General features: G+C 49.0%; 1 protein-coding gene across 2 annotated transcripts in view; it reads right to left on the reverse strand.

Annotated features, from left to right (window-relative positions):
• ZFYVE9 (zinc finger FYVE-type containing 9) overlaps window positions 1-15,713 on the reverse strand; it is a 1,362,935-nt gene that overhangs the window by 691,057 nt on the left and 656,165 nt on the right. For both annotated transcript variants that reach the window (XM_069642200.1, XM_069642199.1), the window contains exon 9: window positions 9,007-9,129. In XM_069642200.1, the coding sequence (XP_069498301.1) occupies window positions 9,007-9,129 (123 nt within the window). The remainder of the gene's footprint in view (window positions 1-9,006; window positions 9,130-15,713) is intronic.

A 15,713-nucleotide genomic window follows, 5' to 3' on the forward strand; every position in this document is an offset into this window, starting at 1 on the left:
CTCGGCAATGAAGATGTCCCAGAGCTTCAACCACCACAGCACCATCAGGGGGCCCTCTGGGGACATCCATGTCCGGGCTATTGTGATTTTCGTGGCCAGGAGCAGTTGTGTGATGAGTGCCGCTAGTGGGCCTGATCTTGGAAAGATGCCCGGGATCGGGGTCCCAGTAGGAGTGGTTCCGGCTCCAGTGGCAGTGTGATCTGGGTAATGTCCGCAATGGTGGCAATGCACTGGGCCCAGAAGTCTGCCACCATTGGGCAAGTCCACCACATGTGTAGGTAAGAGCCTGGTGAGCCACAGCGCCGCCAGCATTGCGGGTCCAGGGATTGATTGAAGTGGTGCAGTCGAAGCGGCGGGTAATACCATCTCAAGAGAAGTTTGTGCGCACATTCTCGATTGGTAATGCAGAAAGAGGACGAATGCGTGCATGACCAAATGTCAGTCCAAGCTTGATCCTGGATCGAATGTCCAAGGTCCCTTTCCCACTGTGACATATATGTTGCTTTAGCTCCCAACAGGTTTACCTGAAACAGTCAGTACAACGTTGAAATACGTCCTCGGGCTGGAGGGTCTGCCGTAGTTAGTTCCAGGGCATCAAGCTCCTGTGTGGCCGCCAAACGAGTCTGGGGATGGGAGCACGAGTGCCTGAATTGGATATACGAGAACCTGTCAGACTCCAATAGATTAAAGACTCTTTTGCATTGGATGAACGTCAGCGGCGGGGTTCCTTCGAATAGCTGACTCAGGGAGCCATGGCCTCCAGCGATCCAGTTTCTAAAGTTCGAGGGCGAGGTCCTGGGTGAGAAGGCCGGGTAGTGGAACACTGGGGCTGACGGGCTTAGGTCTCTCGGGATGCCTCTGTATTTGCGTGCCCAGTCCCATGCCTTTAGTGTCTGCTTAGTCGATGATAGGATGACGGCCACGTCCGCCGCAGAGAGGCAGGAAGGTGTAAGAGGAAGCACAGGGGGAGAGGTAATCGGGATTGTTCTATGTCCATCCATTTGGGGCGCCCTGAAGCAATAGTCCAGACCCGAGTGTGAGCTATCTGCGCTGCCATCGGATATCTTTGGAGGTCAGGGTCCCCAAGGCCTCCCTGGTTCGGGGTACATAGCATGGTATTCCGCGGAATGCGGGCTTTCTTCCCCTTCCATATGAATCGGAATATCTTCCTCTGAAGTCGCTGTAGCTGGGGGCGAGGGACTATGATGGGGAGGGGCGAGCAGGCGTAAAGAAATCGTGGGAGTAGGTTCATCTTACAGGCCGTAATGCAACCTATTAGTGAGATTTCCTGCTTGAGCCAACTGTCCAGGTCTTTTTCTAAAGCTTTAAGATGAATCGGAAGTTTATCCGGTAGGTGTCTGCAGGAGAAGCGGGGATCTGAACCCCGAGGTAGGGGATAGACTTTTCGTTTAGTGGGATCGCGCACTGAGATCTGAAGGACTATCTCTCTGCTCTAGGCCTATCCCCAAGACTGAAGATTTCACGAAATTGATGGCGAATCATGAGACCTTTCCGAATCTATGGATTTCCGCTAGGGCGGCTCTCAGGGACTGGGAAGTGTCCGTTATGGACAGCATCACATCATCAGCGTAGAGCGCGATCTTATGCTGGGTGAGGCCCACTTGGAGGCCTTTGATTCTGGCACTGAGGCGAATCCGCTGGGCCAGGAGTTCCATAACCATGGCAAAGAGGAGGTGGGAGAGGGGACACCCCTATCTGGTGCCGCATGTAAAGGAGATCGGGTTGGTCAGTAGGCCGTTCACTCGGAGGAGAGTAGTCGGGGCTTGATAATTCACCAAGACAAGTTTCAAGAAGGATGGCCCAACGCGGAACGATTCCAAGGTAAGACGAAGGAACAACCAATCTACCTTGTCAAAGGCCTTGGTCGCGTCCAGGGCCAGCAGGGCAAGTTTCTGTGAGTCTCGCTTAGCAATCTCGACCAGGTTGAGGACCCTCTGAGTGTTGTCCGTAGTGGCTCTATGTAGAATAAATCCTGTTTGGTCTGGATCTATAATGTCCGGGAGTACCTTCGCTAAGCGGTTTGCCAGGACCTTTGAATAAATGTTTGCATCTAGGTTTAACAAGAAGATGGGTCGATATGCCGCGATATCTCTGGGGTATTTTCCTCGTTTCAGCGCTAGAACTGTAATCGACTCTTTCATCGACTGGGTTATCGATCCTGAGGTGGCGAAGGAGTTGAAGAGAGTCGCCATGGGAGCCAGCAGCTGGGGTCGGAAGAGTTTGAAGAATCGTGGCGAGAACCCATCTGGTCCCGGGGCTCTTGGTTTTAAGCTTTTGATGGCCTCGTTGATCTCTTCGCTGGTGATTGGGGCCTCCAGCTCTTCTCTTCTTGGGGTTGAGATCTGGGGTAAGGCAGCCTCCTGCAGATAGGAATGCTGTTCTCCGCTAGATCTCGGGGTCGCCGACATTGTATCGGTCAAGTGAGCCTCTGCAATTCTTAATTTATCCCGATCAGCGAATTGGACTGCACCCTGGGGGTCCCAGAGGCCTATAATGGCGTTTCTCCTCTTGACTCTTGCCTATTTTTCCACTAGGAATTTATTCGCCTTGTTACCTCTGGCATAGTAGCTTTGTTTTGTTTTGGCTAGACGCTGGGCTGTGTCCTCCGCGCAGTGGGCCTCCAATTTCTTTCGAGCCATCTGTAAAGCTCGATATGTTCTCGGGGACCAGTTTCTGGCCTTACACGGAGTCTCTGCCTCCAGTACTTTGTCCTCTAGAATGCGGCTGGTCTGTTTTTGTTAGTGGTAGGCAGCTCCTTGGGATATTAAGACCCCTCTCACCACGGCCTTCATTGCGTCCCACGTGTTCGCCGGGGAGGTTTCTTCATTTTTGTTCTCGTCAAAGAACTGCTTTATTGCTTTAGCCAGGACGTCTCTCGTGGCCATATCTTCTAGGATCGGGTCATAGAGAGACCAACTGCGCCGGGGGACGGGTCAGGATTGTGGGCTCTGAGCGTTTACGTTATAGGCACATGGTCTGAGAGGATTCTAGGTCCTATGAGGACCTCATCTGTGAATGCCAGGATCTGCGGGGAAGCCAACAGGAGGTCAATGTGGGAGTATGTTCTATGTACATAAGAGTAGCAGAAGTAGTCTCGCTCCTCTGGATGGAGGACTCTCCAGGCGTCTACCACGTTTAAGGTTCGGAACAGTTTAAGTAGCGCTGTTGCCATGCCAAATTCTCTGCGGGCTGGAGGATGCGATCTGTCTGCCAAAGGGTCAGGGACTCCGTTGAAATCTCCCCTGATGATGGTTTGTCCCTCAGCAAATGGAAGGAGAGCGCTTTCTAGGGCTGAGTAGAATCCCTCCTGCTCTTCATTAGGAGCATATACCGAGATCAATGTGTACAGTTGGCCGAGCATTCGGCACTTCACCGCCACAAAGCGGCCCTCCGGACATAGCATGGAGTCCAGGATTTGCGTTTTAAGGCCTTTGGCGATCAAGATTGCCGTGCCACCCCTCTTCGTTCCGTTGGATGCCAGAAATTGCCAATCTCAGAGCCTCGTGAAGTCGGCTGGAATCAGATGGGTCTCCTGGAGGAAGACAATGGAGGCCTTGTCATTCTGGATGCGTCTCAGGATCGCTTTTCGCTTCTGCGGGGCATTAAGGCCTCTGACATTCAGTGTCAAGAACTTTAGTTTCTGGTGTGGAGGGGGCGTTGCCTGATCGTCCTCTGGAATGGGGCTCTGCTCATCGCGGGTGGCAAGGGGGTATTCAGCCTTCGTCTCGTGGTTCAAGGTCAGCGTGGTTTTCCTGTGGCTGGGGTTTCTGTATCCTTCAACGGGAGGGTAAACTTTTAAATGAGTGGGGGGCCAGCATTTTCCTTGCGGGCCTTCCGCTGGCCAACTGGGCCATAACTGTTCTGCCAGCCAACAGGGCTGGGATCCAATCACAGGCCGGGGTCTTCATCCTCTGGCCAACAGGGCCAACTTAGTCTCAGGGGTAAACCGGACCAGGGGAGTCATCCAGTACTGGATTCGTCTCCAAGGGTAAAGATGTGGAATACGCCTTGGAGAGTGGGTATGGACCGCGAGGGTCCCACGGCAATTTCGTTAACTGCATATCGTAGCGGGGGGAGACCTCAGAACCGAGGTTCTAGTAAGGCCGTTTCATTTTCGGCGCTTCTGCGCCTTCGACCAGGTCTGATGGGCTTGCCTCCGGGGAGGCTGAGTCGGGTTATCCGGAGTAGATGTCGGGCTGCGGGAGGGCGAGGATCTCGGGGAAGCCGGGTGGAGGATAGGCTCAGCATCTTCTAGGTGACTGATCGATCGCTGGGTCCCTTGGTAGGTGAATTGAAGGGCCGTCGGGAACAGCCACCTGTACCGGATCTTCTGATTCTGAAGAAACTGGGTGAGGGGCTTAAGCACTCTTTTCTTTTGTAGAGTCACCAGGGAAAGATCCTGGTACATCTGCAGCGGGGTGCTCATGAAGGATAATTCGTCCTTGGTGTGACTGATCGCTGCCAGAGCTTCCTTGGTAGAGTAGAAGTGGACCCGCGTTATCACATCGGGAGGGGGATCCGAGGGGACTCCCCGTCTTGGGCGGAGCCTATGGGTCTGGTCTAAGTGTGGGAGTAGGGATTGAAAAAAATTCCCAATGTATTCTGGGAGATCTTTGTCCAGAATGGACGAGGGGACCCCGCGGATGCGTAGATTATTTCTTCGGGCCCTATTTTCCAAATCCTCTTGCTTAAATTCCAGTAGCTCATTACTGCTCTGGAGGGTTTGAATCGCTTGTTGCATCTCTATTATGGTTGCATCATGGCTCTGAGTCATATCTTCCACCTCACTAAGTCTCTGCTCCGCCTCGGTCACCTGTTGGTCTGTATGTTCAAGTTTCGTGGTAAATTTGGCGATGCAAGACCTAAATTCTTCTTTAATCAAGCATAAAGGCCTGGATATCTCCATTTGTCGCCAGCGTTCCCTGTTCCTCCGAGGGATTCTGAAGGGTGAGCCCTGGAGGGGGGGGGGGGGGGGGTCTGATTTCTTGGTCGTGTCTGTTGCTAAGAGCATTGTGGAAATGTCTGAGTGTTTGGTACCCTTCACAGCTTTCGTCATTGCGGTAGTCTCAGAGCTCAATCTAGGGAGACCGGACCGGGGGCCGCCCCAGGTTAGTCCGAGGGTACTCCTTTAGGTGGCGATCCTACGCTCCGTGTAGGGCAGAAGTGCGATGGTAAAGGGCAGGGGCTCACCCGGTAAGATCGTTCAAGTTGTTAGGGCGGATTCTGCAAGGATGGGGAAGCTTCGGGGGCTACTAGGGCTGAGCTTCCTGGCGTGGGAAAAACCTGCGGGAAGAAAAAGTGGGCCGGGGTGCCCCAGGAAGTCGTTGGGTCGGATGATCGGGTCAAGCGATGAGTGGTAAGTTTGAAAGTGCAATCCAGGTTGATGGGTTGTGCTGGGCCTTCTGGGGCTTAAATTACTGGGGCGACCTCGTCCAGTCGCTTCTCCAGCAGCTGGCTCCAGGAGGGGGAGGGGCCCGCAGTGGGTTCAGAGATCTATCCGGGCCGCCGGCAAATGCTTAGGATGGGGCACTACAGGGCAGCGCTCCCCATCAACAGGAACGGGGGGAGGGGGGGTTTGCAGCAGGCAGAGGCTGTGTTATGCCCAGGGGCGCCTACCTGGCTGCTGGCGTGACTCTTCTTCGGCGGGATCGGTGTCGCGAGGCCGGTGGGGGCGCAGATTCTCCACCCGTACCCCACGTGGGATAAGCACTGCGTCACGTAGGGTCTTCGCTGCACCGGCGCGGCCCCGCAGCCCCTCTCCAATGAAGAGCCGGGTTCCCCACAGGGGTCGCGTCGGAATCGCCTCTTTCAGATCATCCGAACCGCTGCAACGGCGCCACCCGGAGCTCGGGGGGGGGGGGGGGGGAGGGCAACAATCCTTGCGATCTAGCAACAGATATCCTCTGGCTCATCGAAGGTCGATTGTTCGGCTTTCCTCTCACTCCGTTCACCATCTGGGAGCCCCGCAGTCGCAGAGGCGCTTCGCCCGCAATTTACTCCGTAGAGCCGGGATCGTAACTCCCGGCGGCCATTTTAGGTGTGGGATCTCGGGTCGCTGGGGGAACATTGATCGGGCTGTATCCGCGGCTTTCCCAGTTGTCAGCCGACGCAGAGTGCTCCCACGAGTGCCTTAAAGTCTTATGCGCATGGTGAGCCGAAAATCTTTGTCGGATGCTCGCTACGAAGGCTGCTTTTCAGTAGATGCCGCGGGACTCAGACGGAGGCCATTAAGGGAGCAGCCACATCGCTGGCGCGCCAGGCCACGCCCCGCAGTGGTTTACTTTTAACTATTGCGTTGTGCGTTTAGCGCGGTGGGTGTTCGCAGCTGCAGTAAAGCACCCAAGGGTGCCATTTTTGTCAAAACGGCCCGGTCTATTTATTTCACCATTTCTTTGTGGGAAGGTCCTTCTTGAGATTTACTCTGCGCGCCAAACCAGGTTTGGTCCCTTTGTTCTTTTTGTCTTTGGCGGGATTCACGGGTGAAGCCCGCCTCTGGCTCCAGGGTGTCTGGCGGGGGCAGGAACGAGGGAGTTGCCCGAAACACCCTGTGCTTCGTCTCCTAGGAGACAGGAATGCACTCTTAGGCGATTGGCCAGCTGGCTGTCCGGCAAGGACAGCCACCCTGTTGGGTGACTGACAGCTAGGCTGGAATGGATGGGAGAAACCTGCACAAAAAGCAAGGCTTTTTGGCTTGGAAGGCAGAGTCGACCACTGGACGAAGAAATCCGAAGAAGAACTTGGAAGAGACGCCTGCTGCAAATCCTGGACCACTGGTTTGCCAGGTGACGCCCTGCAGCTGTGCTGAAGCTCCGAATTTGTTTCGACTAGAGAAGCCCTGTAAGGACGACTTCTCCCCTTGAGTGGGTGGGACCAATCACCTCCAAAGTAAGCCACCTGGACATCCTCTCGAAGCTGGTTGCATTTCCATTGCAGTTGCTGCTGGAAACCAAAGAGCCAGGGAGAGGACCACCACTTTGTGTGTTGCTTTTAAGTTGGCCAACAGCTCCAGGATGATCCACCGGACTCCCAGGAAGCAGGACTGACCGGGTATGAGCCACATCAACTGAATGCTGGACGCCAGATACAAGGAAAACTCATCTCGACAGCCAAGAGTCTGCAGTGTTGCTATTTGCTGAGACGCAAAGAGCTGAAACCGTGAAGTGCCACCGAATAGAAGTTGGTCCTTTTTTTGTCAAGCCTCCCAGTGCAGGAGTCCTCCAGATGTCCTCCCTCCTTCCTTCCAGGAAGGGGTTAACTTACTTTGCATTCGGGGTTACCAAAAGTACTTACCTGCTTCTGAATATTTGTGAAATCTCTTCTTCTATTCTAATAATCTTTTTCCTTTGACATACTCTTAAGTCTGGTTCTAAATGTAAACAGTGGTATATTAATGTCCAGTGTCCTAGTTACCAAAGTCACCTGAGGGTGTAGGAAGTGTCTGTGTACCACCCCAAAAGTGTACTTACTGATTTAGGAATATTAAGAGTGTGTATTTTGGAGTGCATTTGTGTTTTACTATTATATTGCCCCTCCTGAAGAAGGCTTATTCAACTGACTGCTTTAAATCCAGACTGATGGTCACGGAGACCACCAACAGATTCAGTGTGGAGGGTAAGCTGAGAGATAGCCAACTTCTCCAGGAGTTTGCACAGGACAGGAGTAATGGAGATTGGGTGATAGTTAGCCGGAATGAAAGGGTCAGAAGAGGGTTATTTGAACGAGGGTACGCAAGAGTGTGCTTGAGAGAAGTAGGGAAGACGTCAGTGGCAAAGGCGAGAGTGCAGAGGTCTGCAAAGGCTGGAGCTAGAGAGTCAATGTTGTCCTTGATGGATTTGGAGGGACAAGGGTCCACCTGTTTGGAGTAGGCTTTCATAGACCAGACTGGTCTAGAAACCTCCACCGATGTGACAGGGGACGAGGGAGGAGAGAAAGGGAGGGAGAGGTGGGGGTGGAGGCCGGCCGAAGGGAGCCCAGGAGATGATGGTGCATGCGTGGGTGCTGAGGAGAGGACAGGATGTCCTGTGTTTTGGCAGTGAAGTGTGCAGCCAGGGCCCGGCAAAGGGCTTGGGTGGGTGCAATAGAGGATGAAGCTGCGTAGGGTTGGCCAGCTCCTTACAGACTTTGAAAGAGTCGGCCGTATTGTTGGAAGCCGCAGAGATGCAGGCTCGAATATGGATTTAAGTTGTTCCAAAAGCCAGATGCACTGTGTGCTAGGTTTCCTCTTGAAAAAGCGGAGAAAAATCAACAATGTTTGCAAAGTCAGTCATCTCAAAATACCAAAACAAAGATCACGACTAGCTGGGCTACAATGCACATTTAGATACATTTCAACTTATTTTCAGGTGATTTAATTTTCAAAGGCTATGCATCAACTAACTACAAAACCTACTTTGGAAAGAAAGGGTCATTTCTCTACAGGATACAATTGCCAATTATCTTCAAAACGATAGCTTTTGGAAAATCTTGTAATCACAGCTTTACAGGGCAGTTGGTAAATAGACATATAGGGACTCCATTACGAGGTCAGCGGTAAGCAGCCGGAGCGACCGACGGGTTCCCGCCGACCTCGTAACACGGTTTCCAGCACCTAGCTTCCTGGTGCCACTGGGCCATTACAAGTCCCGTCGGACCAGGAAGCTAGGTGCCAGAAAATGTTATTCCCCATTCCCATGGAGTACCAGTACCTGTGCTTCTGTGATGGGTGATGAGTCTGCCAATCGGGGCCGCTGCCCCCTCCAGGGTCAGACCTGTCAAGCGCAGCAGCCTCGGCAGACAGAATGAGTGTGGCAGTCCGGAAACAGGAGTGCCAGTAAGCTTACTAGCACCCTTGTTTCCGGAGAGTGCCAGTAAGCTTACTGGCACCCTTGTTTCCGGACCACCACACTCTTAATGAGGCCCAAAGTCTTCCATCTAGTGACTTATTTTAAAATTTGTATTTCGTCAGTGGTTACCAAAGTCAAATCTCTCCATGCAGACAATACTTACAATTAACAATTTTCACCATTGCCAGCAAATTTGCATTTAAGACAAAGACAAGAGGGTCTGGGCCCCCATCTTCCAACTGCTGCATTACTGACATCTGGGATGGTCTCTCTTCTACTGCGTAGTCTGCAAGATATAAACAAAATAAATGCATACACTTTGATGGTACAGATGATCTGAAATCCTATTTTGATGTCACAGCATTAAAATTATATCGACTGTGTACTTGATAAGCTTCATGAAACAAGGACTGCCCAAAAACTGTTTCACTGTAACGTAGTGTAATAAATGACAGTCAGTATGCTACCACAAACGTGATTATCCCCCTTAATATCGCCTCGTCCAGCCATACACCTCACAATGTATTCCTCCCTATCCAGCTCGTTCAGTCAACATTGGCACTCCTTGCTATCCCCCTCCTACCCGCTTCCCAAGCCCCAGATAATCTGTGCTGCCTTTGAACCACAGTGAAGGCTGATGATGGTATTGCGGTAAAGTCCTGCACTGCAAATGTGGCACGGGAAAGACATGTCGGGTTCACGTTTTATACTATGGTCGTCAATAGTCTTATGTGTGAAATAAATTAAAGACTATTGTATTTTATCATTTTACATTTTTTTATTTTGTGTGCTATTTTTCAAATAAACTTTCCACACATCATAAATAACATTTACATTAAATACAATCATATTCTTAATGAATATCTTCAGTCATTAAATCTTAAAATGAATGGGAATTCATATTCAAGCGTTTGTGCAAATTTTCTATCATAATAAGCCTAGTACACGTTGTTCACACTAGAAACAAAACCTCAGCAATCCTATTTAGTTCATGCAAGTTCAAAATTCATATTTTCATTAAGTTATTTGTGCACCAGATAAGCAGCAACAGCAAAACATTTGTTTTCATGTGATCTAGGTTGTACACAAATCTTCCTAAATTTAAGATATATACATGAGCCAAGGTCATGCAGCTAGTCAGTACGTGTATTGGTTTCAAGCTTGTAAGGTTCTGTACTCAATCTACAATATCTGTTCATTTTAGTGGTGCCACATACACTGCCAATGTTGGTAGCTGGTTCAGTCGCATCAGCATTAAAAACATCCTTAAATAAGGAGAACGACATTGCACCAAGCATTTGTGCAGCAGCAAAAAGTAAAAAAGTAGGCAAGAATAACTATTCAAGCTTTTTAATCGAGACACATGCTAGTGGCCTTTTATACCAATCCCCCCTCCTTAAAATTTTAGTGAATTCATTCAATTGATAATCATTGTCCCATTCTGGTTCCTATCCTACCTCCTGATAGAACTTTTCATTAAGTTTTTTATACTTTATAAGAAACTAGTAGTGCTGTCTTTCATCGTATTGCCGTAGATCTAATAAAGGGCAAGATGATACCTTTATAGGTTTTATAAATAAAAACGCATTTGAGTAGCACGTGGCCAGATAGCAAGGTCAATCCACGTTCCAAGCATGTTGCCTTAACAGGAATGTCCAGAGACAGTCTCAGTAATTTCTTTCATATAGTTCCTTCCAGTTTGTTCAGCCATCCATGATCATTCTCCTAACTGACTCCCAATCCATAAAGGATAGGGACCATGAGGCTCTCCTTAAAAGATGTTATACCCTTCAAACTGTAGCCTGCTGTTTTCTCTGCACATTTTTTAATCATGACAATTAAATAAGTTGTGGTCTGTCGTTTTATTTCAATGAGTTCAGTGGGCTTAGAGCTAACTTGTTCGATTATTCCATCCAGGATATCGAATGATTGTGTCTTCCTTTTGCTCGAGCCAAAGCACATGTATTTTGTTTCATTTAGGTTTGTCTATAAACCATCCTTTGGTGTAGGCATTAAGCTGCCATGCACATTTCTTCAGACTAATAAATGTGTGGTCAAGGTTGAGCACATCATCCACATACGCAAGTCAAGGTATGCATGCTTTACTAATTTTAGGAGGTACGTTATGTGCCAATTGTCTGGGCAAATAATCTAGGTACAATTTAAGCAGAATGGGTGCTAGCACACATCCCTGTTTCAGCCCATTGTGCATTACGATTTCTTTTATAAAGTGACCTATGCTACTCAACCTCACTTGTAGCCTAGTAACCCCATGCAGTTGAATCGTTGAATCAGACGTGTCAACAGCCCTCGGGATGTATTTAACTTCTTTAATTTCCATCAAAATAAATTCTGGTCAATTGTATCAATTGCTGCCTTAAACCCCCTGTATAATGTAAATAAAGGCGGATTATTCGGGTACAGGGATAACTAATCAAAGTATTCAACGTCAATATATTGTGCATCGTTGCAGACCCAGGCTGAAAGAACCGGTTTGAAATCGGTTTAATATATTTTCCCCCACTTTGCAGTTCAAAGAATGGGACAACTTTGCTCTATACATCCAATTACAATAATATGTAGTTCATCGGGTCAAGTGGTGCATCCTTTTTGTATACATGGACCAGTAAGGCTTTCCTCCACAAGCCTGGTATGTCACCTTCCTTAATGTTTTTCTTACACAAATCTGAACGTTTCTGCCCATATCTTCAGATCGATCAAATCAAATCTGAATTATTAAGAAAATTATTTGTGATCCTCTCAGAACGTAGTGACTTGCAATCATTGAAGAAGCTGTTGTGTGAGGTTTGAGAGAGTGCTGTGATGAATCGGATGCCATCACTCCTTTCCTGGGGATAACCTCTACCCATGTGGCCAGGGAACGGCAGCAGCTACCTGATCCTGACCCTGGGGGCGGCTATATGAGGACCACATTTTCTCGACCCTCAAGAGGGGCGACATGACATCTGATGCAACATGTACCCCCTTTTCCTCTTAGGGATAACCGTTCCGTTCCCCATGCCTTAATTGCCTATTGTGATAGCTCCCTTTAATCATCCATGAGACATACTGATAATAGCTTCCAATATTCTCTACATAAGTTGCCAAAAATGGACTACCTTATCCATGCATGTGAAAGTAATGTAACGAAAAAGCTGAATGAAGCAATGAGGATCAGTAAAGTCAAGAAGTACACAATGCGCTCTAGTTGTTGTGAGCGCGTGATAAGTCCCGGGACATTCAAAAACACTAATCAGCTGGCAGAGCAGACACGCTGCTGGGGAAAACCTTGTCCTCTAATTACCGACTGCAGGAGTACTGTGTTACAGAGAAGCCAGAGGTAGACAACTGCAGGAGCCGGTCTGGCAAACGCAGGAACTGGAGAGCAGTATCCAGGCCGCCAGAGCACAGAGTAGCAAACAGTAGGTAAGCAGGAGCCAAACAGCAGGTAAGCAGGAGCTGTGGAGGACACGAAAGCCACCAATCGAAGTCAGTGAGCACGAGAAGTGGGAACGGGACACCAAAGCTCTGCTTTGCATTTGCTGCGGGAGAACCAAAGAATGCCACAGAAAGCCGGTGAGTCCTCAGGAGGGAAACTGGGACACCGGGATGCTTCAGCAACCTTACAAAGGACAAATAAGAGTAACTGAAGTGCATAAAAGGGAATGTGAACCCCAATATTTCCAAAGGGGGAATAAGAGAATGAATGCAAGAAATATACAAGTTTGCAAGTGTCCAGTGAAACACATGAAAAAGCCCTGGCAGGGGAGTATACCAGGCAAAATCAAAATTGCATGTGTGTCAAGTGAATCAAATGGGGAAGTACTTTAAAAGTGGAGAGGAAACCTGGCAGGAGAGTACACCAGGTATCCTATGACTAACAGCCAAGTTGTTTTACATACAAGTTGTTCTGCTGTTATTCAGAGAATTCCAAGGAAGACTCCTACCCTTATCTTGAAGAAAAAAACTGGGGAATGGAGCAAACCCCAGGAACTGTGAACTTAATCCATTAGGAACTTGTGTTGGAGGTACACCTTTTCTTTTTTAACTTGTACATGCGTGCACTTTCAAGCATGTTAAAGAATAAACTTGAATAGATCAGAGAAAGGAAACTCGTCCTTGCTCCTCCTCCTAGATCTATCCGCGGCATTTGACTTGGTCAACCACTAAATCCTTTGTCAAAATCCACGCAAACTTCTCCCCACCTGCCACTGCTTGGATTGCCTCCTTTCTGGAAGGTAGCGTCATGAGGGTCTTCCGAGAAATTGCAAACACCTCACCCTCTGCCAATACCTGCGGCGTACCTCAGGTTCCTGCATCGTTCCAACCCTCTACAATATCTTCACCAGGCCTCTTTTCAACCTCCTTGACTCATTAAGCATAGCCTACACAAACTATGCCGATGACACGCACATTTTGAACCCACTATCTGGCAACTACACAGCAGACTCCACCCCCCTTAACATTTACTCAACCATACAGGCATGTATGGCATCCAACTACATTTGCCCTACATTGACAAACAATACTCAGCATTCAAGATTGACAATTGCACCATTCCCGTCTTGTCAACCGTGAAGACCTTAGGAGTCCACCTTGACGCCCCACTTAACATGTCCAGGCAAGTAAGCGCCATTGCTTCCTCAGCAGCCTATTCACCAAGGTCCTTAATGCAGCCAGACCTTTCCTCACAAAAACAAACTGCCTCACAATCGCCCGAGCTATCATTGGCTCGAATATAGACTACTGTAATGTCCTCTTCACAGGTACCTCAGCGAGAAATATGAGAATGCATTACTTACCGTAAAAGCATTTCTGATGGTTGTATCTGCTTAGATTCACATGCTGTGCATAGGTCCGACATCCAGTGGTCACTGCGGAGTATTGCATCTTGTTTTTCGTAGTCGAAAAGGGGACATCGACCAGGCCTGTCTGAAACACTATCCCTATAGTGACGTGCGTTGTACCCACAATCCCTCACGCGTCGAGGTCCCTCTGTTTGTATTTTTTCTGCCCTGAGGGAGCCTTCTAGACGTGAGTGAGTACAGAAAGAGAGAGAGATATATAAAGGAAGTCTATGTTCCTTCCATCCGAGCGGGGAGGAAGGGTGGGCGCATGTGAATCTAAGCAGATACAACCAGAAATGCTTTTACGGTAAGTAATGCATTCTCTTCTGATGTTTGTTAATCTGCTTAGAATCACATGCTGTGCATAGACTAACGAGCAGTACCCGGAGTTGGCGGTGGGTTATGAGAAGGAACAGTAGAGAAAAGGTGTCGTAATACTGCCTGTCCCACCTGGGAGTCAGATCTAGAGTGTGTATCTAGACAGTAGTGTTTTGTAAAGGTGTGCACAGAACTCCAGGTAGCCGCTTTGCAGATGGACTCAAGGGGAACATTTGCAATGAATGCTATGGATGCCCCCGTGCCTCGAGTAGAGTGTGCTCTTGGCTTAAAGGGTAGTTCTCTCTTAGCAAGAGTATAGCAGAGAGTGATGCATTGAACAATCCATCTAGAAATAGTGGATTTTGAAACCGCATCTCCTTCTCTTCCTGCTGCCACCGAGACGAAGAACTGATTAGTCTTCCTCAATGGTCTAGTTCTTTCCATGTAGAACATGACCGCCCTGCGTACATCAAGTGTGTGCAGAGTCCTTTCTCCCAAATTGGAAGGATTTTGAAAGAACGTTGGTAGTTCTATAGACTGATTTACGTGGAATTTAGAAATAAATTTCGGAGCAAACCTAGGGTGAGTGCGTAGAACCACTTTATCTTTGTGAACTGTAACAAAGGGGTCTAGAATAGAAAGAGCCTGAAGTTCACTTACTCTCCTGATGGAGGTGATAGCTATTAAAAAAGCAGTCTTAAGAGTAAGATGTTTAAGGGATGCTTTGTGCATGGGTTCGAATGGAGAGCCCATGAGTCTGGTAAGTACCACATTAAGGTCCCATCCGGGAGCAGGGTCAGCTATCGGTGGGTGTATTCTTTTTACTCCCTCCATGAATGCCTTTATAACTGGGATCCTCCACCACGACACTTTGAGTTGGGAGGTGGTGTATGCAGAAAGTGCCGCTAGGTGGACTTTAATGGAGTTAAACACTAGGCCTGAATCCAAGAGATGGGTCAGGTATAGTACCACATGTGTGGGAGAGCAGTCAATAGGGTTGATGCTTTTACTCCTGCACCAGATGACAAATCTCTTCCACTTGCTAGAATAGCAGTGGCGAGTGTTCGGTTTTCTGGCTTCCCTGAGGATGTCCATGCATCTTTGCGGGAGTTGTAGGTGTCCGAACTCTATGACCTCAGGATCCAAGCTGCTAAATTCATGTTCTGGGGGCATGGGTGCAGAGTCCTGCCCTTGTTCTGAGATAGCATGTTGTACGGGCAGGGGAGTTTTACTGGGGGAGATAGAGACATCTCCATCAAGTGAGCGAACCATGGCTGTCGGGCCCACATTGGGGCCACCAGTATCATGGTCACTTGTTCCTGGTGCATCTTGTGCACCACCTTGTTGAGAAGGGGAGTCGGGGGAAAAGCGTAAACAAATTTCCCTGACCATTGCATCGATAGACCGTTCCCCTTGGATTGGTTCTGGGGGTACCTGGAGGCGTAACTTAGGCATTGAGAGTTCTCCAGGGTTGCGAACAGGTCTATTTCTGGGAATCCCCATTGTGTGAAGACGTCGAAGACGATGTCTTCGTGCAGACGCCATTCGTACTCTTCGGGCAGGGGGAAATCTCTGCTGAGTCTGTCTGCCAGCAGATTGAGTTCCCCGGGTACATGTAGTGATAGTAGGAACATGTTCTGTTTGAGAGCCCACTTCCATATATTCTGGGCCAGTTTGGACAAGCCTGGAGAGTGGGTGCCCCCCT

Source organism: Ambystoma mexicanum, chromosome 1q (genome assembly GCF_040938575.1).
Source record: "Ambystoma mexicanum isolate Mex_15411 chromosome 1q, UKY_AmexF1_1, whole genome shotgun sequence".
Classification (NCBI taxonomy): domain Eukaryota; kingdom Metazoa; phylum Chordata; class Amphibia; order Caudata; family Ambystomatidae; genus Ambystoma; species Ambystoma mexicanum.